This window comes from Geotrypetes seraphini, chromosome 5 (assembly GCF_902459505.1).
Source record: "Geotrypetes seraphini chromosome 5, aGeoSer1.1, whole genome shotgun sequence".
NCBI lineage: Eukaryota > Metazoa > Chordata > Amphibia > Gymnophiona > Dermophiidae > Geotrypetes > Geotrypetes seraphini.
Window position 1 is genome coordinate 232,055,646 of NC_047088.1, and position 23,915 is coordinate 232,079,560.

Consider the following 23,915-nt stretch of genomic DNA (forward strand, 5'->3'; position numbering starts at 1 on the left):
GGAGCCCCTAAACTCTGATTTAGATGTTATATCAAAAATGCCCCTCTTTGCGTGCTAATATTTATGCCTGCTCTTGAGCGGAATTGCGTATCTTTAGCGTCAATCTACCCCAAGTAATTCAAAAACCACATAGGGCAAGATTCTATAAATGGCGCCCAGGTTAAGTGCCACTAGGTGTCGCTAATGTGGATGCCTAGCAACGCCTAACCTAAATCCACGCAAAAGTTTATTTTTTCAAGTGCTTACATGGTGTGGTAATTGATCACAGCTTTAAAAAAATGATTACAAAATTATTTTAATTGTTAATTGAACTTATGCGAGGATATCCACATGGCACCTAGTGATGCCTAAGCTGAGGCCCCTTCCGATGCCTTACAACACCTACCTGAAAAGTCGGTGTGGTTAGGGGCAGAGAATAGGCATGGTAGACTTAGGCATCTGAGTTAGACACCAGTAAATTAAGCCAGGTAAACTTGGGCTAATGAACATGTGCCTGCCTCTGTGACACCTAGCGATGCCTACGCCCACTTAGGTGTTGCTAGGCAATGTTCTATAAAGGATGCCTAGTGGTTAATTCACAACACTCTGAATTTATTGCCAGAGAATGAGGTGAAATCAGTTAGCTTAGCGGGGCTTAAAAAAGGCTTGGATAATTTCCTAAAACACAAGTCCATAGGCCATTATTGGGATGGCTTGGAGAAATCCACTTCTTGTTCCTAGGAAAAGTAGCATAAAATCTGATTTACTACTTGGAATCTAGCTAGATACTTGGGACCTGGGTTGGCCACTGTTGGGAGCAGGATACTGGGCTTGATGGACCTTCAGTCTGTTCCAGGATGGCAATTCTTATGTTCTTATGTTCTTATGTGAGCCAAGTATAGGACAATCAAGCCATTGTGACATCACTGATTAGTTTGGCTCTTAGACACATGTGGAATGAGGCATTGTGACATCACAATCTCAGCTCTGGAATGTTGCTACTCTTTGGGTTTTTGCCAGGTACTTGGGACCTGGGTTGGCCACTATTGGAAACAGGATACTGGGCTTGATAGACCTTCAGTCTGTTCCACTATGGCCATTCTTATGTTCTTAATCGTGTGGACTGGTGCCTAAAAGTAAGGCATGATTCGACGCAGTTTATAGAATTTGGCTCATAGGGGCCCCCTTGCTAAAGTGCATTAGATTTGTAATTAACGCAGCTCAACATAGGAATTTACTACATGTTAGATACAAATCTAACATGGCAATTAGTGGAGTCATTTGTAGTATTTTTTTTTTTTATTCAAGACCGGCATTAATATTCCCAAACTATATTTCATGAACTTTGTGAAAACCTTAGCAAACATAACAAGAGTGCAAAAAGTCTGACTTTTGACTAGTGATAGACCAAGTAGTTCATTTTAAAGTGAAAGTTTCCCAGCAGAGTTCTAATGTTTGCATTTATATAGAACTTCAAAATGGCTCTCCATAGGCATGTTTTCATTTTGGGTCAAATTATTTCCTTTTTCTATTTTCCCTTGCACCATTTACTGAGGCCTGGGTTATCACTGTATAGCAGAGAGGAAATGCTATCTGTGGTCAGTAGTTGAACTGAAAGAATATCAGTTTCAATAAATGAAATGAGAGAATATTAAAGAGATCGTTTTCCAATTTATTTTCATCTATAGAAAGCCAAACTCATTTCAGAACTGAGTTTATTTAAAATAAGCACACATTTCATCCCAAAAGGAAAAAAAAATATACAAGTCCCATTGTCTATCAAATTGTGTTATTTGAGTTAAATAAAAACTTTGATGCCCGTTCCATTTAAGTCAATTGTATTTTGTGTTTCCACTTGCCGCAGGTTTCCATACCTTTCTTAAATGAGATATTTTAAAATCACTTCGATAATAAATTCATTAATAATTCTACTTCAGACACTCTGAGGGCTCCTTTTACTAAGCTGCGATAGCGTTTTTAGCACGCGCAGAACTTCCGCGCATGCTAAACCCACGCTACGCGGCTAGAACTAATGCCAGCTCAGTGCTGGTGTTAGCGTCTAGCATGCTTGGCAATTCTGCTTATACTAAGCTGCTAAAAACACTTTCGCAGCTTAGTATAAGGAGCCCTGAGTGCTCTGCCTAAAATGAGCACAGATTCACCCAGCACTATGGACTAGTCTCAGTAAATGTAATGTAATGTAATTTATTTCTTATATACCGCTACATCCGTTAGGTTCTAAGCGGTTTACAGAAAATATACATTAAGATTAGAAATAAGAAAGGTACTTGAAAAATTCCCTTACTGTCCCGAAGGCTCACAATCTAACTAAAGTACCTGGAGGGTAATAGAGAAGTGAAAAGTAGAGTTAGAGGAAAAATAAAAATAAAATAAACATTTTAACAAGACAGCATTGATCTAAATACTTTGGAAGGTAGAAGAGAGGAGAGAAAGGAATAGAAGCAGAAGGGGGAGCCGTTGAACAGTAGAATTCTGGAGAAATTTAAATGATAGAAATAGAACAAAACAAAGACAAAAGGCAAAACAATAGATAAGATTAAAGATAAATCATAAGCTGGAAAGAAAAATAAAATAAAACTTTGTCTTCAATCCACGGTTTCAGCGTCAGTGATGAAGTGGAGCAAGTAAGTTTAGGAGGAGCGATTGACGTTTCCAGAAAGGGCTTCTTCAGGGAAGAGACTTGGCAGACAGTCCCAGGATGCCTATGTCTCCTCCCCTGCGATGTTCTCCCATCCATGCATTCCCTCCCAGACACACTGCCCGTGCCCCAGCCGCTCCAAGGAGGCTGCCCCAGATGAGGCCCACGGTGAATGCAGGATTCTTTCCTCTGCGGGAAAGCCGCCCGGAGCCGACAGTCGATCTTCTTAGCGGATTGCATGGGGGGAAGAGTTCACACTCTTGGTAGGATCGGGTCTGTGTGCTCTCGGTGGTTGTGGCTGGTCTCGTTGCTGCTTAGGTGTAAAAGCAGTTGATCTCCACTGCTGCTGATATTTAAAAGCAGGCAGATTGATCTCTCCAATGGACTGCAGGGGGAGGAGTTCACACTCCTGGCAGGATCGGGTCTGTGGGCTCTTGGTGGTTGCGGTAGGTCTCGCTGCTGCTTGTATGTAAAAGCAGTTGTTTTTCTACTGTTGCTGATATTTAAAAGCAGGTAGATTGATTTCTCCAATGGACTGCAGAGGGAGGAGCTCACATGCCTGGCTGGATCGGGGCAAAGGGCTCTTGGTAGTGGTGGCTGGTCCTGCTGCTGCTTAGGTGTAAAAGCAGTTGATTTTCCTAGCGAACTGCAGGGAGGGTGGAGCTCATGTTTTTGTAGGACCGGGACTGTGGGTTTTTGGTGGGTTGGTCCCGTTGCTGCTTAGGTGTAAAAGCAATTGATCTCCCACTGCTGCTGATATTTAAAAGCAGGCAGATTGTCCAGGGAGAGGAGCTCTCAAAATGGCACTCAAAAATCGGTGCTGGGAAAAAATGCTATAATGGGCCCTCAAAGATGAGTTCCCATTATAGGAATAGCACTGAGTGCTAATTTTGGTACCCACGTTTGGGAATCACAACTTAACGCTTGCTGAAACCAGATATAATTCCCAACACCCAATCTGGTTGCACATCCCCTGTATTTTATAGCGCTGTGTGCAAATTTTAGGAAAGCCCACCTCCATACACCTCGCTTGGCCGCGCACCCTTTTGGATTACACATTATGGAATTTGGCCACAAACTGCTATAGAGTAGCAGGGGTGGGGGGTAGCAAGATGGGTACCCAATTCTAAATTGATTCCGACTACTGCCAATTAGCACCCAATAATTTGCACTATTGGCTTTTTAGTCTGGGCTAAAATGGAATGAGTAGTGACCAAACTGGTCAGTTTGAACGATGGACAAACTAATAGCCCCTGTTGACTATACCTCCCATCCTCATATTCATGTAAAATTGCTTATCAGTGGATTTCCACTTCTAATGCTTAGCTCCCTAGTCTTCCTATTCCCACCTGTGTCTCTCATTCCATTGCCTGCTCCCTATTGCCCTGTATTTTACTTATTATCAGTCCCAAATTTCAGCCTTCTGTTCCTATCCCCTACCCAGTTTCACCTCCTTTGTTTTTCATTTCTCACCAACCCCAACTTCTTCATAGTCACTCATCCCATCTCCTCCTATCTTTCCCCCTTTTAAAAATATTTTATCTCCTCACCCAGGCTCTAATTCATGCCATCTCTTACTTCCTTCTCTCTTACTCTATTTAACTGCTACCTTTAAGGAGTGGCCAAGTACATGCAATTTTATTTTATTTTTTTCATGTAAACAAGAAACATAGAAGATGACGGCAGAAAAGGGCCATAGCCCATCAAGTCTGCCCACTCTAATGACCCACCCCCCTTGATTTTACTCCCCTAGAGATCCCACATGTGTATCCCATTACCTTTTAAAATCTGGCACGCTGCTGGCCTCAATCACCTGAAGTGGAAGTTCATTCCAATGATCAACCACCCTTTCGGTGAAGAAAAACTTCCTGGTGTCACCATGAAATTTCCCACCCCTGATTTTCAGCGGGTGCCCTCTTGTGGCCGAGGGACTTTTAAGAAAGAAGATATCATCTTCCACCTCGATGCGGCCTATGATATATTTAAACATTTCAATCATGTCTCCTCTCTCTCTACGTTACTCGAGTGAGTATAGCTGCAATCTGTTCAGCCTTTCCTCATAAGGGAGATCTTTGAGCCCCGAGACCATCCTGGTGGCCATTCATTGAACCGACTCAACTTTCAGCACATCTTTTTGATAATGTGGTCTCCAGAATTGTACACAATATTCCAGATGAGGTCTCACCATGGATCTGTACAGCGGCATTATGACTTCGGGCTTCCAGCTGACGAAACTCCTACGGATACAACCCATCATTTGTCCTGCCTTTGATGAAGCCTTCTACACTTGATTGGCAGTTTTCATGTCTTCACTAATGATCTCCCCTAAGTCACGTTCTGACTTAGTCCTAGCTAAGGTCTCACCATTTAGTGTGTAAGTTCTGCATGGATTTCTGCTGCCAAGGTGCATTACCTTACATTTTTTAGCATTGAAGCTTAGCTGCCAAGTCAAGGACCAATGTTCCAATTAAAGTAGGTCCTGTGTCATACTGTCAGGCAAAGTGCTCTTACTTACTATGTTGCATAGTTTGGCGTCATTGGCAAATAATGTGATTTTACCTTGAAGCCCCTGAGTCAGGTCTCCTACGAATATGTTGAACGGGATCGGGCCCAAGACAGAGCCCTGCAGCACTCCACTGGCACCACCGATGTTTTGGAAAAGGTACCGTTTACCACCATTCTCTGAAGTCTACTGTTTAGCCAATCCTTGACCCATGCAGTTAATGTTTCTCCCAATCCCATCGATTTCATCTTGCTCAATAACCGGCGGTGTGGGACACTATCAAAAGCCTTACTGAAGTCCAAGTACACGACGTCTAGGGACTCCCCCGTATCCAGCTTTCTTGTTTCCCAGTCAAAGAAGCTAATTAGATTGGATTGGCAAGACCTTCCCCTGGTAAATCCATGCTGGTGGGGATCCCGTAGATTCTCCTCATCCAGGATCGCATCTAATTTGTGCTTGATTAGTGTTCTAAAACCCAACAATTTTTGATCCCAGTACAGTTCTTCACTGATATTCACGGGGGTTCCATTCCAGGAACCCCTGCGAATCGTGAAAAACTGTGAATACGGTTTTTCATGGGGGAGACTGGAGAGGACAGCTGGAGAGGCAGGAGAGGGCAGCCGAAGCACCGGCGAGTGAAGGAAATCACTCACTGTATGCTCCAACCACCTCTTCCTGTATTAAAGTTGGGTCTTACCAATCAGGAGCTGTCTGTCAAAGCAGCTCCTGATTGGTGAGGCCCGACTTTAGTACATGAAGAGGCGGTCGGAGCATACTCACCGGCGCTCCGGCAGCCCTCTCCTGCCTCTCCAGTTGTCCTCTCCTGGTCGGAGGTTCACGGTCGGAAAATACCACAAATGACCGGGACCGCGAACTTCCGACAGCAAATTTGTGGGGGAGCCCTGTATTAGCAATTCATTTCTGTATATTGTATAAAAAATATCACACATATGATAATTGATGTAGGGGTCTTTTTATTAAGGTGCGCTAACCGATTTACTGCATGCTAAAGATTAGCGCACGCTAAATGCTAAGGCATCCGTTATATTCTATAGGCTCCTTAGCGTTTAGCGTGCACTAAATCGGTTAGCACGCCTTAATAAAAGGACCTGTTTAGTTTATTTTTTTATTGTTTAATTTTGTTTGAAAGTCAGGTCATTGATTTTGTGGGTGACCATGTAGATTATGACCATTTGCTCATATGCTCTGCTTACAGGGAACGTAGCTCTATTTGTAAATGTCTTTATCTTTCTCCACTTTCCCCAGTACTTTTTCTCTTCCCCCAACATTTGCCTGCCTACCTCTTCCTCCATTATTCAGGTACCCTGCCTTTCCCCTCCTTCCTGGCATATCTCCTTTGCCCCTCAAGTTTCTACCTTCCCCTTGATTCTCTCCCCCTTAGTACCTGTTCTCTTCGCTCTCACTCGTGATCAATCCCTTTCTCCCACTGCCACTTTCGTACCTGCCAGTGAAAGCACTCTGTTGCCATTTGTACCCCTGATTGAGATGTCAGCCCATTTTTCCAGTCCTAAAATCAGACTCTTTTCCTAGCCCCAGCCTTTTCACATCACCAGTCTTTTTTCCTAGTTAGCTCCCAGAATAGAATAATATAACATGACATAAATTTGTATTTATACATTGCATAAGCCTTCTGGTTCTAGGCGGTTTACAAAAGAGGAAAAACTGACCAGTGCCAGCAAGCTACAATAAGATTTGGGTAGTAGATTAGCAGTGGAGATATAAAGGTTGACAATATATATTTACAAAGTGGTATAAAGAGTGATGATAAGGGGCTGCCATAGAACTTGGCAACAGTGGTAAGCTCTAAGATTTAGAGGTAGGCAGTTGAGCTTTACAAAGGAGGCATAGCAGACCAGAACCAGTGACCTATGTTAAAGCAACAAGTGATGTTAGCATTTGAGGTAGATTCCGAGAGTATCTAAGAAGTCCTGCTGAATCTCCTGGCACCACGTCAAACCCTGTTATCAGACCTCAACTTGTGCCCGAGTCCTAGCAACTTGATTAATTACAGATCTAAAAAGAAATAGGGAATATCTACCGACACCTAAGTCGAGTTAGGCACCGCAAGGCATGATTCTATAAACGACAACTAGTAGCTACACCAAACGGTGCCTAAGAGTTAGGTGATGCTAGGCACCATTTATTGAATCAGGGCCTTTTTGCCACTCCACCTCTATTCCTTCCATCCAAAGTCTCTCTTCTGTCTCCCCATGTTCTCATTTGGTCCAGCCTCCCTTTTCTTTATTTTTTTTTTTTTGCACTTCTTGTGGTCCAGCATTTTTCCAGTACTCTCCCTTCTCTCACCACAGTTCAGCATTTTCCCTCAAATGCCCCTCCCTACTTGTTGTCATGGTAACTTCATAAGAACATAAGTAGTGCCTCTGCTGTGTCAGACCAGAGGTCCATCATGCACAGAAGTTTGCTCACGCGGCGGCCCATCAGGTCCAGGACCTGAATAGTAATCCTCTATCTATACCCTTCTATCCCCTTTTCTTTCAGGAAATCATCTAATCCCTTCTTGAACCCCAATACCATACTCTGTCCTATCACATCCTCTGGAAGTGCATTCCAGGTGTCCACCACCCTTTAGGTGAAGAAGAACTTCCTAGCATTGGTTCTGAATCTGTCCCCTCTCAATTTTTCCAAATGCCCTCTCGTTCTTGTAGTTTTTGAAAGTTTGAAGAATCTGTCCCTCTCCACTTTCTCTATGCCCTTCATGATCTTGTAAGTCTCTATCATATCCCCTCTAAGTCTCCCCTTTTCCAGGGAGAAGAGCCCCAGTTTCTCTAATCTTTCAGCTTATGAAAGGTTTTCCATACCTTTTACCAGTCGCTCAGCAAAAAAAAAAAAAAAAGGTGGTGTGTACCATGGAACCATTGATTGCATAAGCTCTTGAAGGTTTGTTATATCCTGGCCCCCGGTACCGAAGTCAGACTCACTGGTCTGTAGTTTTGCAGATCTCCCGTCAAACCTTTGTCGAAGATCGGTGTAACATTTGCCACTTTCCAGTCTTCCGGACAGAACAGAGCTGGGCCTTCATGAATACATGCAATCAAAGGTTCTGTAGCATACATGGACTTTTTTTTGTTTTGTTTTAATCACTGCTGATACTGCCGCAAGCTGTCAAAAGGAGACAGGGCAGGAGCAGGAGAGAAGGAAATTAAAAACTGGCATGGGCCTACGTGCTCTATTCAGTTCCAACACCTATAGGCTTCTGGAAATATCTCTTGTTGGAAATGATTCATAATGCCCAGTGTTTACAGTATTTCAACAGTACCTTCCAATTGAATCACAGAAGATCTCATTAAAAGTAAAGCGTAACCAATTTCAGTACTACCCCTCCTTCAAACAGCATATGGACATCATTGAGCCTTTCAGGTGCTGTCAGTCTGTCATGTCCTATTATTCCCTGATGACCATTTGGGCTCCATTAAACTCAGTAACCAGTTGAAAAGCGCATCACCATTGATTGCCTGTAGGCCTTTCTCCAAAACCTGATCTGATCTTCTCTTGTTTTCTCATTTTCTTCCGACTCCCAGCTCCCCACAACATTTGTGATGAAAATGCTTTTACATGCCTTAATAAAGTCTGCATCCACAAACAGTTTGTATGTGACCATGATGATGATTGTGGCGACGGATCAGATGAGTCACCGGAGTGTGGCAAGTATAAGTATTACACTTTTAAAAATATATAAAACGATGTAATGGTACATTTCATGCAAAATAAATGTTGCAGTGAAATAGTCCAATAACAAAAAGACAACAAACGACATCTTATTTTTTTTTTTTAATGTAGCATAAAATGTGAGATCATTTTTCAGTCTTTTAATTTTATTGGTTATGTCTAATACATGATAAATCTTCTTAAAGACCTGCTACCTCCAGTCTGTTCTGCTAAGTGCAGCTTCCATTGAAAAGCTGCTGCTCTTCTTTATGAAAAATGTTTTTGGGGGATTTTCTTAATCTCTCTTTTTAGATTTTAGATCGGAGAATATCAGGATATAGTAGTTTGTATTAAGTATGCCTAGTTACAAGACAAATGTAGCACACAGATCCCCATCTTTGAAAATCTCCTTTGCTTAGTAACAAAGAACAATCTTCGCAAAACTAATATTCAAGGTATGATTTATTACAGTGTGGCAGGTGCTATCATTATTTTAAAAGCTGCAAATGATGCAGACATGGTTGGCGTTTCCTGACGATGCAACAGTTTGCTTGATTATGCAATTTTTGTATCCATCTGGCGATTGAGTCTAGCTTTTTGTGCTGCTGCAATGTGGTTTTATACTGCAATCATTGTTTTTAATGGAAGTAGAGTTTTAAGTAAATATACCTCTGATGTCTGCAGAATGCCTGCATGTTAATGCTCTTATGTAAATTATGAAAACACTTTGTGCTAAGGGGTGAATTCATCAAAGGATGTCTAAGAAGAGGCTGAGAATCGCACACCGGCGTCCTATACAGAATCGCGTCTGTCTGTAAAAACAGATGCCTTACCCCCCAATTCTGTATTACAGAATCGTGCCTGCCTGATCGAGGGATCCCATGCCATCAGCTGATCTCTGCAAGGGAATCCCCAATCAACTGAGCTGGCAGGCTTCTCTGAAACTGTGGCTTCAGAGAGGCCTGCTGGCTCAGCTGATGGGGGGGATGCCTCTCCCTTGATCAGTTTAGCGACTACGGCAGGGAATCCCCCTGATATGTAATATGAACTTGGCAGGAAGAATGCCCACTCCCTCCTGCTGCTGCCCCCTGGAAACACCCTGTGAACTTTAACCTCTCCCAAACCAACAGACCCCCCATCCCCCATAGAAGAAAGTCCAGCTGGAGGGATGCTTACTGGGCAGGGGGAGTGGATAGTGGGAGTATAGGAGTGCTGGTTATTGGGGAGTGGGAGTGGAAATAGTGGTGGTCATTGGAGGGGAAGAGATAGAATATAACGGGCACCGTAGCATTTAGCGCATGCTAAATCGGTTAGCACGCCTTATTAAAAGGACCCCTAAGTTAGGTGCCTAGATAGCCTAGGTGTGCCGAAAAGGAGATATGTGAGAAAAGGGGGCTGGGGCTGAAAGGGAAAAGATGGGAGAAGGGGGCTGGGGAGATAAAAAGGGGTGTGGAGATGGGGCTGGGAAGAATAAGTGAAGAGGCAGAAGCAAAGGATGATGGGGAATGGAGAGGGTGTTCTATGGAGGCGAAGGACAGAGAAAGGGGACAGATTTTTAAAGTTGGTGAAAAAAGGTGGAAATAGGGATGGTAAAAGGGGAAATGGGAGCCTGAATATGGGGGTAAGACACAAGAAGAATAGCCATACTGGATCATACTAATCTATTCTAGCACCCGTTAATGTAACGGGCTTAAATGTGCATTCTGCTGTTACATACACGGGCCTAATTCTAGTAACAGTACCTACATCAAAACGGTGCCAGCTACGTGTCAGGCCTAAATGTCTTTTATTCCTTTATCTATAGGTTATCACCAGTGTAGACCTGGAGAATTCAGCTGTGCTGATGGAAGATGCTTGTTAAACGCACAATGGCAATGCGATGGGGATTTTGACTGTCCCGATCATTCTGATGAAGCACCTCTAAATACAAAATGCCTAAGCGCAGGTTGGTTCAGAATTTTTTAAAGTCCCACTTACGGCCTCTTTTGCAAATGCACTGTGCTAACGGCCCCGAAGCCCCTTGAGATTTAAAGGGCTTCAGGGCTATTGCCACGCGCAGCTTTGTAAAATGCACTCAGAGCCTATTCATTCACCCCCCTCTCAAAGGAACACGACGAAAGAAACTATACGATAGCCTTTTAGCGACACAGGCAGCAAAGATCGATACTACCATCACCAATCTACTGACCAAATCTATAGACATTAAAGTATTCCGAAAAGAAATCAAAACTCATCTCTTCAAAAAACACTTCCCATCATCATAACCTCACAAAAGTATTAGAAAATGCTCTCACGACCACCTCCATCACCACCACCAGCAACACCCTGAATCCGGACAGTATTATCTCTATTCGTCTAAACAACCTATCACTATCTACTACCTGCTATCAATTTCTCCTGGAAAAGTCCAGACTAACAATTGTAACTGGACACACTCTTGATTACATGTACTGCAATGCTACTGGAAATGTCCAGTCCTCTAACTTGTAATCCGCTTAGAACCGCAAGGCACAAGCGGAATAGAAATCACTAATGTAAAGTAATGTAAAAGAGGCCGTTAATGTTTGCTTGAACTGGTGAAGATGTGATGCTGAAGAGAGTTTCCCTGATGGCAGGCAGCAGTTGGAATGTAGTTAATCTTGTGGCAATGAAACATCGTTGGAACCAACAAGACAAGTGTGCTAGTTTTTTTTTTTTTTTATATGAACAATTTGAAATCTGAATTTTTAAAATTCATATTTCAAATGAAAATTCATATTTCAACAACAACAAAAAAAATGTTAAAAGAAGATACATTCATTCAATTTTTTATACAGTTCTCCTAGGGGAGTTCAGAACGGTTTACGTGAATGTATTCAAGTACTCAAGCATTTTTCCCTGTCTGTCCCAGTGGGCTCACAATCTATCTAATGAACCAGGGGCAATAGGGAGATTAAGTGACTTGCCCAGGGTCACAAGGAATTGCATGGGTTTGAACCCATTACCTCAGGGTACTGAGGCTGTAGCTTTAACCACGGTACCACTATAGAAATCATAATGTAGTAAAAGTGAGCCAAGCATAGGACAATCACGCCATTGTGACATCACTGATGAGGTTGGCTCTCAAGCATTGGTGAAATAAGGCATTATGACATCACAATACCAGCTCTGTTTACCAGAGACAGAACCTTTTCACACTATTTATTTATTCAATGTTCTATACTGTTCTCAGGGAGCTCAGAAGAGTTTACACGAATTTATTCAGGTATTCAAGCATTTTTCCCTGTCTGTCCCAGTGAGCTCACAATCTATCTAATATATTTGGGGCAGTAGGGGGATTAAGTGACTTGCCCAGGGTCACAAGGAGCAGCATGGTTTTGAACCCACAACCTCAGGGTGCTGAAGCTGTAGCTTTACCCACTGCACCATTGCACTCTCTCCCCAGGACAGGACTGATGAGGAAGCTAGTGGTCCAAATCACCATAGGTTTAATTATGTCCTATGTGTGGTACCGCTTCTGATAGTCCTATTATTATGAACTATTGTTTAAGTATTACCTTGGCATTTCTATGCCTTTTATGAAGCCGTGTTAGGCTTTTTATCGCCGGCTGCAGTGGTATTAGCTCCGACGCTCCTAGAATTCTATTTTTGGTGATGTGAAACTGTAAGCCAACTGAAAGATTTTGTGACCAAGTTTAATTAATGTATCCCTTTTTAGTATAAAATGAGACTCTGGGCACCCTAATCACCACTTTTTGAAAGAAGAAAATTCACATATAACACCCAATAACAGTAAGAAGTAATCCCACTGCTTTACAGCACTTCTTTCAGAATGACTTCGTTGTTCTATTTAAGGTCCTCAGCGGGCCACCACACACTCAAATCATTTCATAGTGTGGGGCTTTATGCTCCCATTCGTCACTGGACCCATGTATATAACTTCAATTTTTTGAAAAAGTTTTTATAGAAATACTAAAAGTACTTAGCTTATGGATTTGATGCTAGCCGGGAGGGTAGAAACATCAGCCACCAACATGTTTCGCCCATGCAACTCTAGGGCTTTATCAAGGCTCCCTCTCCCTATACAAAAGTAAAAAAACATACCTAAGTATGACTAATACCATAAAGCATAAAATAAGCCAAAACTAAATGCAAACTCTTACCGTTCATAACCGGTTTACTCCCACCATCGCGTCATAGACGAAATGGCGGTCGAGAATGAGCGCGACCGCCATTTCGTCTATGACGCGATGGTGGGAGTAAACCGGTTATGAACGGTAAGAGTTTGCATTTAGTTTTGGCTTATTTTATGCTTTATGGTATTAGTCATACTTAGGTATGTTTTTTTACTTTTGTATAGGGAGAGGGAGCCTTGATAAAGCCCTAGAGTTGCATGGGCGAAACATGTTGGTGGCTGATGTTTCTACCCTCCTGGCTAGCGTCAAATCCATAAGCTAAGTACTTTTAGTATTTCTATAAAAACTTTTTCAAAAAATTGAAGTTATATACATGGGTCCAGTGACGAATGGGAGCATAAAGCCCCACACTATGAAATGATTTGAGTGTGTGGTGGCCCGCTGAGGACCTTAAATAGAACAACGAAGTCATTCTGAAAGAAGTGCTGTAAAGCAGTGGGATTAGGTCCCTTTTTAGTATAGGCATAAATTTAAAATTAAATCCATTTAGTGTTGATAATTGCTTGTTAAGCCAATTATCATTGTTTATTGGCTTGTTATTCAATTAAGTTGCACAATGCACAGGCAGTTTGGGCATATACGCAACTCAAAGCAGCATCTATAGAATTTAGGGGATTAATGTTTTGCGATGCTCTTGTTAGTGCCTGGAGGATTGATCATTTTTAAGTTCAGTTCAGTTTTATTTGAGTAAAGGAAGACATTCACATTGGCTACAGCACCAGGATTATTCACATTATTAATTTATCAATGTGATGGAAAGATGACCGATGAAATGAGGGAGCGCATGCTCAGAATTAGGCACCTTAGGCACGAATTTGCACCTGTAGGCGACAGAATGATAACAATTACGTGTATTAAGTGAAATAGCTGAATTGGGCACCAATTGGCACAATAGTTGAAGTTAATTGGCACTAATTGATACTAATTTGCAGTTAGGCATGTAGGTGCTATGGGCTAGATTCACTAAGCAAACCGATCGTGTACCACCATGCAGATTATGTAACTTACGCCCCTCCCCCCTCTTTTATAAAGGTGCGCTAAGCTTTTAAGCGCACGCTAAATATTAGCAAATGCTAAACATGCGCCAAACGCTAATGCGTGCATGTTATCCTATGGACGCGTTAGCAGTTAGCGCACGTGTTGATTTAGCGTGCGCTAAATCCGTGCTAAAACGCTTAGTGCGCCTTTGTAAAAGAGGGCCTTAGTACTTGAGGGGAAGTTCATAAAGAGTTTGGGTGGGATAAAGAGCATTTATAGCGGAGATGCGAAAGAGCATTTTGTTAAGTGTCAATAGTGTATATGTTGTTAAAAAGGACAGTTTTCAAAAATCCATTCAAAGATCTAGGGCTAGATACACTAAAGTCAGTCGGTAATACTGACTGGATGGGCTGTTGGTCGATTCTCTGGCCGATTGTGGAGGAGCGATCTATGCACTACCAAGTTTGAATACAAATGATTTGCACGGAGGTGCAAATCATTTACATGCAAACCCGACAGATCAGTTGCCCAGTGAGCGATTGACACATGAGCAGAGCCCTAACAGCAGTGCAGGGGAAGTAGCCTCCTATCACTGCTGCTAGGGCTTCTTTTTTTTTTTTTTTTTAATGGCACAGATTTTGTGCATGTGTTACACATGCACAATCTGCCCCATAAAAAAAAGAAAAAAGTCCCGCCACACTGATGGCCTTCCCCAACAACCTCCCCCAAAGAACTGGCACTGCGACCTCCCCCCCACCATGGCAGCAAAAATGGCAGGAGGAATATCTATTCCCTCCTACCTGGCCAAATACCACTGCACCATTCCACTACCCGGTCCTGGATCCACCACACCACCGACCCACCACCCCCCAACCATCCCCTCCCCTCCCCCCTTCCTTCCCCCCAAAAAATGACGAAGGGATGGCCACTACCTCCTGCCACCGGATGCTCCGCTGAACCCTCACCCTAACGTACATTTGGTAGACATTGGAAGCTGGAGGAAAGCATAGTCTATCCAGGTCTAAGGCCTGCCCATAGAAAATGATGGGCCTTCCCCTCCCTGGTACACCATGTGATGCTTGGGGAGGGGCTTTAGGTTTCTGAGCCAATCAAGGCCTTAGGTTCTTCCCTCTGTATCCCATGTGATGCATGGGGAGGGGCCTAAGGTCCTTATTTCCTCAGATATCAGACCTTAGGACTATCTCTTAGGCCTTATGCATCTGAACCCCTCCCTTAGGCCTTATGCATCTGAGCCAATCAGGGCCTTAGGCTTCTCCCTGTACATCACATGGTACCCTGAAGAGGGTAAGACATGTCATTTTCTATGGGCTGGCCTCGAACCTGGAAGGACTGTGCTTCCCTCAAGCTCCCAACATCTACCAAAGGTACGGGAGGATTTGGGGAGTGGGGGTGGGGTTCAAGGGAGCATTTGGTGGCAGGAGGGAGTGAGCATTCCTCCTGACTTTTTTTTTTTTCTTGGGAGAAAGGGAGGAGGGTAGGAGATGGTTTGGGGGGGGGGGGCTCCATTGGCAGGAGGGAGGGATCATCCCTCCTGCCAATTTTCTCTCATGAGGGGGTGTGATCATGTCATGAAAGACATGAAAAGCCATCACTATGGCCTTAAAAATACATCTTTTTTAATTGATTGGGAGCCAGTTCACAGTGGTTATAGCTGGAGAAACATGATCATAATGACCAAGATTTTTTTTTTTTTTTTTTTATTCTTTATTCATTTACAAACTTACAATAAATGTGATAAAATGTCCAAACAAATTAACAATATCTATATCACTTAATAATCATCAATGATAACAGTGATAAATACTTAACTTCCCCCTTTCCCCCTTACCTATCAAATAATCAATACTTATACAATACATAACTATAAAATTCCCCCCCCCCTTCCCTCACAATTGAACTTGTAAATTTAAGGGAAAAGAAAATTTCATCTAATCAGTACAATACTTTGTTAATGAAGTCTCACAACAGCATTTTGTGCACGCTGCAGTTGACGTAACTTTTTATCTGGTAACACAACAAGCAATCCATTACAATAGTCCATAGACAATAATTCAAATGCATACAGTAATTGAGCAAAATCAAACATAGAAAAAATATGCATGAAGCCTTTACAATTGACATAATAAAAAATGTAGACACCAATTATAATAGCTGATTTTTTAAAAGAAAGACCAGCATCCAATACAATACCCAAACTGCAAACTTGGGCTTTGGCTACCAGAATTGTTCCATCCCAATTAAGGGAAGGATGAGTAAAATTGATAAGTATCTCTGTGAACCCACAATAATTCTGTTTTAGAAGAATTTAACTGCAATTTGTTAAAGGTCATCTAATCTTTTATTTCTGTCAAACACATCTTCTTTCTCAAAGGACCCTCGGCCACAAGAGGGCATCCGCTCAAACTCAAAGGGGGAAATTTAATAGTGACACCAGGAAGTATTTCTTCATGGAAAGAGTGGTAGATCACTGGAACAAGCTTCCAGTGCAGGTGGCCAAGGCCACCAGCGTGCTTGACTTTAAGAATAAATGGGACATCTATGAAGGTCGAGTTAAGGAACTGGGCCATTAACATTCAGACTTATTGGGGTGGGTTAGTAGAGTGTGCATACTTGATGGGCTATAGCCCTTTTCTGCCGTCATCTTTCTATGTTTCTATGTTAATTTCCTTAAAATCTATTCAGATGCAAATTTAAAACATGAAACAGAAATAGTAAAGCAGAATTTTGTAAGCTTGCTTTCTGGTATTTTTCCAGGTGTAGTATTAAGTAGTTATGTGAATTTTATTCAGGTTTTGTTCCTTTTTATTTTTTTCCAGAACAGTCGTGCAACAGTTCGTTTTTTATGTGCAAAAATGGCAAGTGCATCCCTAAAGGTGCTGTTTGTGACATGAAGGACGACTGCGAAGATCGATCTGATGAGAGAAACTGTAATTTAAATGAATGTTTGAGTAAAAAAGTCAGTGGATGTTCGCAAGAATGTCAAGATCTTCCTATTGGGTACAAGGTTGGTAGCGATGGTTTGTAATGTTGATAACACACACAAAAAAAAAAACTATTTACAGATGAGTTACTGTGAGGCAAAAATGCCATGATCTGTTTTTCATATGACTGTAAAAAAAAAAAAAAAGCTGTTGTCTGTCATCTAGTCCTTCTTTGATGTAACTGAAGTAGACTGATCTAATTAAAAAAAATATTTGTATTGAGTCAAAGCCATAACACAAGATATATTGCAGTATACCAATAACCTGGCTGTCTTCGGGCTGAAAACCAGATGTCTTTTTTCTCAAATTCAATTTCATGTTGTTTTTTTCAGACAATAATCTGATAGGTCTGCTTATTAGCTCTGAACATCACTTTAAACCTGTATATGAAGATTCTAAATTAGCAATGAAGAATTTTAGCTTAAAAAGAAGTGTCTTGAGGCACAAGAAAATAAGGAAGACACCAATATAATTTGCCATTCTTAGATATACTGGATGTACACTCTAATTACTGTTGGAATCAAATGGATTCTGTATAGGTCACCTGGTCTCAGTAGCCACCTAAGCGCCTTTTGAGAATCGCACACGGGCATCCTATATAGAATTGTGTCTGTCCTCACGGACAGACGCTTAAGCCTACCTAACACCACGATTCTCTAACCGGTGTCCATGTCACAGGTGCCAGTTAGAGAATCGGGCTGCTGCTGAGCTGATCAAGGCAAGGGAATCTTCCTGATGCGATCAGCTCAGCATCTGCCACAGGGAACCCGTGTACCCCACTAAGTCGACTGGCAGGAGGGATGCCCACTCCCTCCTGCTGGCACCTCCAAATGTCCATGGCAGGAGGAGTGCTAAATTCCTTCTGCCGCTACCACCCCAATACATCCCCCAGCAGGAGGGATACACAGTCCCTTCTTCCAGCACCCCCCCCCCCCCCCCCCAAGATCACCAGTAGGGATGCCCAGTCCTTCCTGCTGTAACTGCCCCCCAACCAAAAATCATCGGCAGGAGGGATGCCCAATCCCTCCTGTTGAAATCCCAAATCAGTTGCAGTAAGTTCCAAGACGCTGACAATAATTCAGGCTGAAAATGTTTTAGTTTTCTTTTCTTATAGATAGGCATATATTTATATATATTTTGACTAGTGCAAATGCTGGCCTGGATTCCGACTGAAAGATGATGGCAAAACATGCACAGATATCGATGAATGTACATCAGGCTACCCCTGTAGTCAGCGATGCATCAATACATATGGAACGTACAAATGTTTGTGTGCAGCCGGGTACACGATACAGCCTGGAAATCCAAATGGCTGCAAATCTCTTTCAGGTATTTCATTGCATTTATGCATGTTCACGTACAGTAAGGGATTATTTGGAGATAGCTAAACCGCTGAAGATGTAAAGGGTTTTCCAGTATTTACAGGCTACTTTGAAACATGCTCATCTCTACCTTGTCAAAGCAGATCTTGCAATGAAAATTACAATTCTGCTGTACCTGCATGATGTGAAAATTGACTTTTTTGTTCCATTCAGTAATGTTTGCACGTAGTGCTCTGTGCATAATTACACTGTATTATGATACTGTGAATTATTGCATGCTTACTGGGTGCTGGGAAAATTAAGAAAGAGAGTCAGCATAAAAAAAAAAGAAAACTGCCCTAATTGTACTACCTGCTGTTATGATGTGCCACTTAAAGTTTGGTAAAAGTAACGCTTAGTCACTTTTTCTCTTTTGTGAGAGCTTACGTGTAGCAAAGCAGCCAAAAAGACGTGGGAATGCTTGCTTAGACAGAAAAGCAGATTGTCAAAATATGAGAGAACACAGATGCTAAGTCCTGAGTGCTAAACAGCAGCCATTATTTAACACAATAACCTTCTAAAATAATAGCTTTTTATTATAATAACGTGTCAATAACTGAATGGCTTTCCGCTCAGTCTCTAAAGGAAATGCTGTTACTTTTACTCAAGTTTTGTTGAATGTGTTTCGCGCACAGGTGTTTTGAAGACAAAAACCATGTTGCACATGCTGTGATTTGTCACTCAGATCACATTGTGGCGTACTTCACCTTAGCACAATAAGTAAAACATATTGATCACAATTTGAATAACTTATGTTCATCAGTCTTGCATACAAATGGCTAGGTTAGTCCTCAGGATTAACCTTTCATCAAGACCGCCGTTCCTTATATTTTTATCTTTTGCCATCTTTTGTAAGGGAACATTTTAACTCTGTCCAAGACATGTATGGGGGGGAGGGTGTTATTTGAAATTACACAGCAGGATCATCATTTTGAGATTTAGAAGATGCCCAAGGGAAGAGGTAAACAAAATGATAACACAATGACTAAAAATTAACTGATGATAGGTTTCAAGAAAAGTTTAAAAAACAAACAAAAAAATCCCCCCCAAAGAAACCAAAACATAGATTATTCATTTCCTTATGCTAGAATCTGTTGTAGAAAGTTTCCATAAGAACCCCCTCCAAAGCCCACTTCTTCTCCTACGCCATGACCTCCTCAGGACCTACCTTGGGGGCCTTCATTTATGTTATGTGATCCTGGGCAGAAGCATACCCCTTTGTGCATCCTGCGATTATACCGAGATCCAAAATGCTTGCTTTCATCCCCTAGTGGCAGTCTCACGGTACTACCACTAGGGGGTATTCTTTCTTATAAGTACTATATACAAAAGTCAATCTGCTATATATACTTTTATATGCATTTGTGCCATTTAATTTTATAGAAGGGTTTTTTTTCATATAATGCCTCATTATATACTTGGAAGTTGTTTAATTGTTATAGATCATTCTTAGTTTCAATTTCATTGTGTACAAAGTGCCTATAAATAAAATATCTGTACAATTTGTATATTAAAATATAGAAAAAGAATACTGTATGTATATGTCTACAAATTAGTGACTGTAATTAAATTAGACAGTGTGTTTTATTTATTCTGATTGTAGATGATGTACCATTTTTAATTCTTGCTGACCATCATGAAATTAGGAAACTTAGTACTGATGGATCCAACTACACTCTCTTGAAACAGGTAAGAAAGACAATGTTAATATTATGGTACAGCCTAATAACTTATTAATACTCTATATATAAACTTTCAAAGTAAAGCATTTGAAATATACTAGTTCCACATGCATGCATCCATTTAAAAAAAAATATTTTCTTAATAGCATAACACTTAGGTGTATGCTACTGCTGTAAAATAAATTATTATTAACTTGATGCCAGTGCTCAAATATTGAAGGCTTGTGCAAATGTTGAAGATAATTTATATAGAATCCCATTTATCAAGGACACTAAGCATGTAGGGGCTGATTCTAAAATGCACCGTTTTCAGCAGCTGCCTTATAAACCAGTGTTCTTCAACATTTTGACACCTATGGACCAGCGAAAATAAAATAATTATTTTGTGGACCAGCACCGGTCCACAGACCGGCAGTTGAAGAGCACTGGGCTAAGTCGTGGGCCAGACCACGCCTACCTCCACCCAGTCTCCATCCTAGACCCTGCCCCCATAATAGTACTAATTGTAAAACCATTTATTCCATTCATTTTTCATATATACACACACAATATATAATCATATTAACAACACATAATGGCTAACTTACAAAATTAAACTACACAAAGCACACTATATGCTTCTCAATATTCATTCTAACCAGAACACAGATAATCCCATGCAAATATGGACCAAAAACTAAAAATACTAATATATACAAACCAACCCTAAGATGAAAGACTCTACATGCAGTACAACCCCAGAAGAAAAGAAACAAATGCATTTCTTTCTGAACAGACAGCAGATGTAAATCAATCACTAAATTAAAAAATAAAATCATTCCCCCTATTGTTGTTGTCTCCCTCCCTCCATGCTGTGCCTTACCTTCTGGCCTGCCCCCCGATATTATCTTCAGGCCGGCTCCCTCTTCCTCAGTGTTGCAGTGCACAAAGCCGTGGGCAGCGGCTCCTCATGCGTCTCGCATCTCATCTGCAAGCCTTCCCTCTGACATTGTGATGTCAGAGAGAAGACTTCCGGTTCAGGTACAGGACGTGCAGGAAGAGCCCTAGCCACTTTAGCCTCTCCTCATAGGGAAGTTGTCCCATCCCTTTTATCATTTTTGCCACCCTTTTCTAATTCTATTTGCTTTCTTAGCAGCCACCACACCATCTTTTCTGGGGTTGGTTTTATGTCATCTGAGCCCGGGAGAAATTGCATACTAGTTTTCTTTATTCGGATTTTGTTAGTTTGCATGTTTCAGTTAGGATTGGAAGCTCAGTATTAGTAGGGTTACCAGATATTCCTTTGGGAACATCTGGACCCAGGCCCATCCAGGCCTACCCCCTTAACCCATTCGTACATTGGGATGGCATCCACACATGCTCGGATGTGACGCAATGACATTGCACGCATGTGTGGATGTGACATGATGATGTTGCACATGTGCACGTGACATCACACTTTACATCTGCACACTTGCAGATGCTGTCCCAACATTGGAAGCTTTTCAAAACCTGGACAAAAATGGGACATGTCCGGGGAAATCTGGACATCTGGCAACCCTAAGGCCCTCTTTTACTAAGGTGCGCTAACTGATTATTACACGCTAAATGCTAACGCATGCATGCGTTAGCGTTTAGCACATGCTAATTGGTTAGCGCACCTTAGTAAAAGAGGGGGCAAATATTAGTCAATCTGAAACTTGCTTAAGCAGAGAACTCAACATAAATGTCCCCTTCCCCAACACCAGTGTATTGTTTGTTTGTTTGTGTGGTGCACTGATCGATTTTTTTTATTTCAGCTACTAAATGCCTGCTCTGTATCTTAATTTGAATACACTAAGCAATTTGTGGAGATAAGAGAAGAATGTGCACATCTTTATTTTCTTTTCAGGGACTAAACAATGTAATTGCTATAGACTTTGATTATAGAGAAGAGTTTATCTATTGGATTGATTCCAGCACACCAAATGGCAGCAGGATAAATAGGATGTATCTGAATGGAAGTGACATGAAGGTAAGTGGAGACTTACAATGATGGAATCTCTAGCATAATGCAATTAGAATGGCTGAATGGATTTAAAAATGTTGTTTTCATTGCAATGATCCAGCTTATATAAGGAATTAGACTTGTTTAGTTGATACATCTGTAAATTATGAGCAAAGATATTCTACTAAATAAAACACAAGACTTTTGGAGGGTTTCATAAATAAACTCTTTCTCCAAATATGTTTCTAGAAACCTTGACAACTGATGGATCATATAAAAAAAAGGTATGGTTTACAGACATACTATTTTATGTCCAAGATGCTATACCTTTTATCAGTATACAATTCGTACATTTTCAGTTAAATGAACACAGTGATAATTGCAAAATTCTTACAGGTGTAACTAAGCATGATTTCATTGTTAAAATCCAGCAAACAGTAAAACAAGTTAAATTATTTCCAAATTCCTAGTTTAGTAAATCTCAATAAGCTGTTCATTCTGATGCCCTACTATAAAACAGTAATAGAATGCATTTACATATATCCCCCCACCCCTCACCCCCCACCTTTTATTAAGCCACAGTAGAGGTTTCTACCATGGCCCAGCGCACTAAATGCTCCAATGCTACTCCAAAAATACTTTCAAAACCCAAAATACCCAAACAAGAACGACTGAGCACCATTTTCAACTTTAGATCCTCTCTTCACGATCGTCTCTTCCGTCCTGAACAGTGCGATTGCTCCCGAAGAAGGAGGATGTGCCCTCCAAAACAGAGCGCTGTAGAGCAGGGTGACCATTGGACAGTGAGTGAATTAACGTCTTTCAAGATAAGTACATTTTTTATCCCAGGACAAGCAGGCAGCATATTCTTTACGCATGGGTGACGTCACCGACGGAGCCCTCGGTACGGACCTTTTTAACTAGAAAGTTCTAGTTGGCCGCACCGCGCGTGCACGAGTGCCTTCCCGCCCGACGGAGGAGTGCGTGGTCCCCAGTTTCTTCGTTTCCGCGGAGCGAAGAAGACGCGTGTGTTTTTTCAACGGCCGTTGAACTCACTTTTTGCCTTCCCGCTCGCAAATTTTTCTACTTTTTCTTTATTTTTACCTTCGGGTTTCTTTTTTCTTTGATTTAATTAAAAAAAAAAAAAAAAAACTTTGATTTTTTTACCCTTTTTTCGATTTTGCCCCGGCGGGGCCTGTTGCCATTATACAGGCCTCGGGGTTCGATTTTGCGGAGGCTGTTTTCCCCTTCATGCCCCCGCAAGCCGGTTTTAAGAAGTGCCAGCGGTGTGCACGCCCGATCTCCCTCACTGACCCACACAATTGGTGTTTGCAGTGTTTGGGTCCGGAGCATCGGGCGGACTCTTGCACCCGCTGTGCCACTCTTAAAAAGCGGACGCTTAAAAATCGGCAAATCCAACAAAATCTTTTGTTCGGCACCGGGTCGACGATGGACTCCTCGGCATCTACAGCGGTACCATCAAAATCGGCACCGTCTACTTCGACGCCACCCGACCCCGCATCGGCGCCGCTGGCGCCAGGTAAGCCGGCTAAGAAGCCTCCCTCTTCCCTCGAGCGCCCACCATCCACAGTGGCGACACCGACCTTGCCGGCCTCGCGCCGACCCCGAAAGCGCTCCGCCCCGATTTTGGTGAGTGCCTCGTCATCGGCCTCCTCATCGCCGGGGCGTGGAGCGGCACCTAAGGAACCGAAGCAAAAGAAAGCGGTTCCGGTGCCACCCCTGGATGACCGAATTGCGGCCATCCTCCAAGTTCAACTACAGGAACAGCTGCAGCATCAACTCCAGCACCTGTTACCTACTATCCTGGCACCGCTCCTTTCGGTACCAGACCGGCCCGAGCCCCGCACCGAGCCACCGGTATCCACCCCATCGGTACCAATTAACACCTCCATGCCGATTCTT

The 23,915-nt window shown here is 42.1% G+C and overlaps 1 protein-coding gene across 1 annotated transcript in view; it reads left to right on the plus strand.

Annotated features, from left to right (window-relative positions):
* The window catches only part of LRP1B (LDL receptor related protein 1B), a 1,445,547-nt gene that overhangs the window by 1,070,594 nt on the left and 351,038 nt on the right, over positions 1–23,915 (plus strand). The window contains exons 51-56 of the mRNA XM_033944130.1: positions 8,702–8,824; positions 10,633–10,773; positions 16,819–17,006; positions 18,129–18,312; positions 19,948–20,033; positions 21,897–22,019. Of these exons, the coding sequence (XP_033800021.1) occupies positions 8,702–8,824; positions 10,633–10,773; positions 16,819–17,006; positions 18,129–18,312; positions 19,948–20,033; positions 21,897–22,019 (845 nt within the window). The remainder of the gene's footprint in view (positions 1–8,701; positions 8,825–10,632; positions 10,774–16,818; positions 17,007–18,128; positions 18,313–19,947; positions 20,034–21,896; positions 22,020–23,915) is intronic.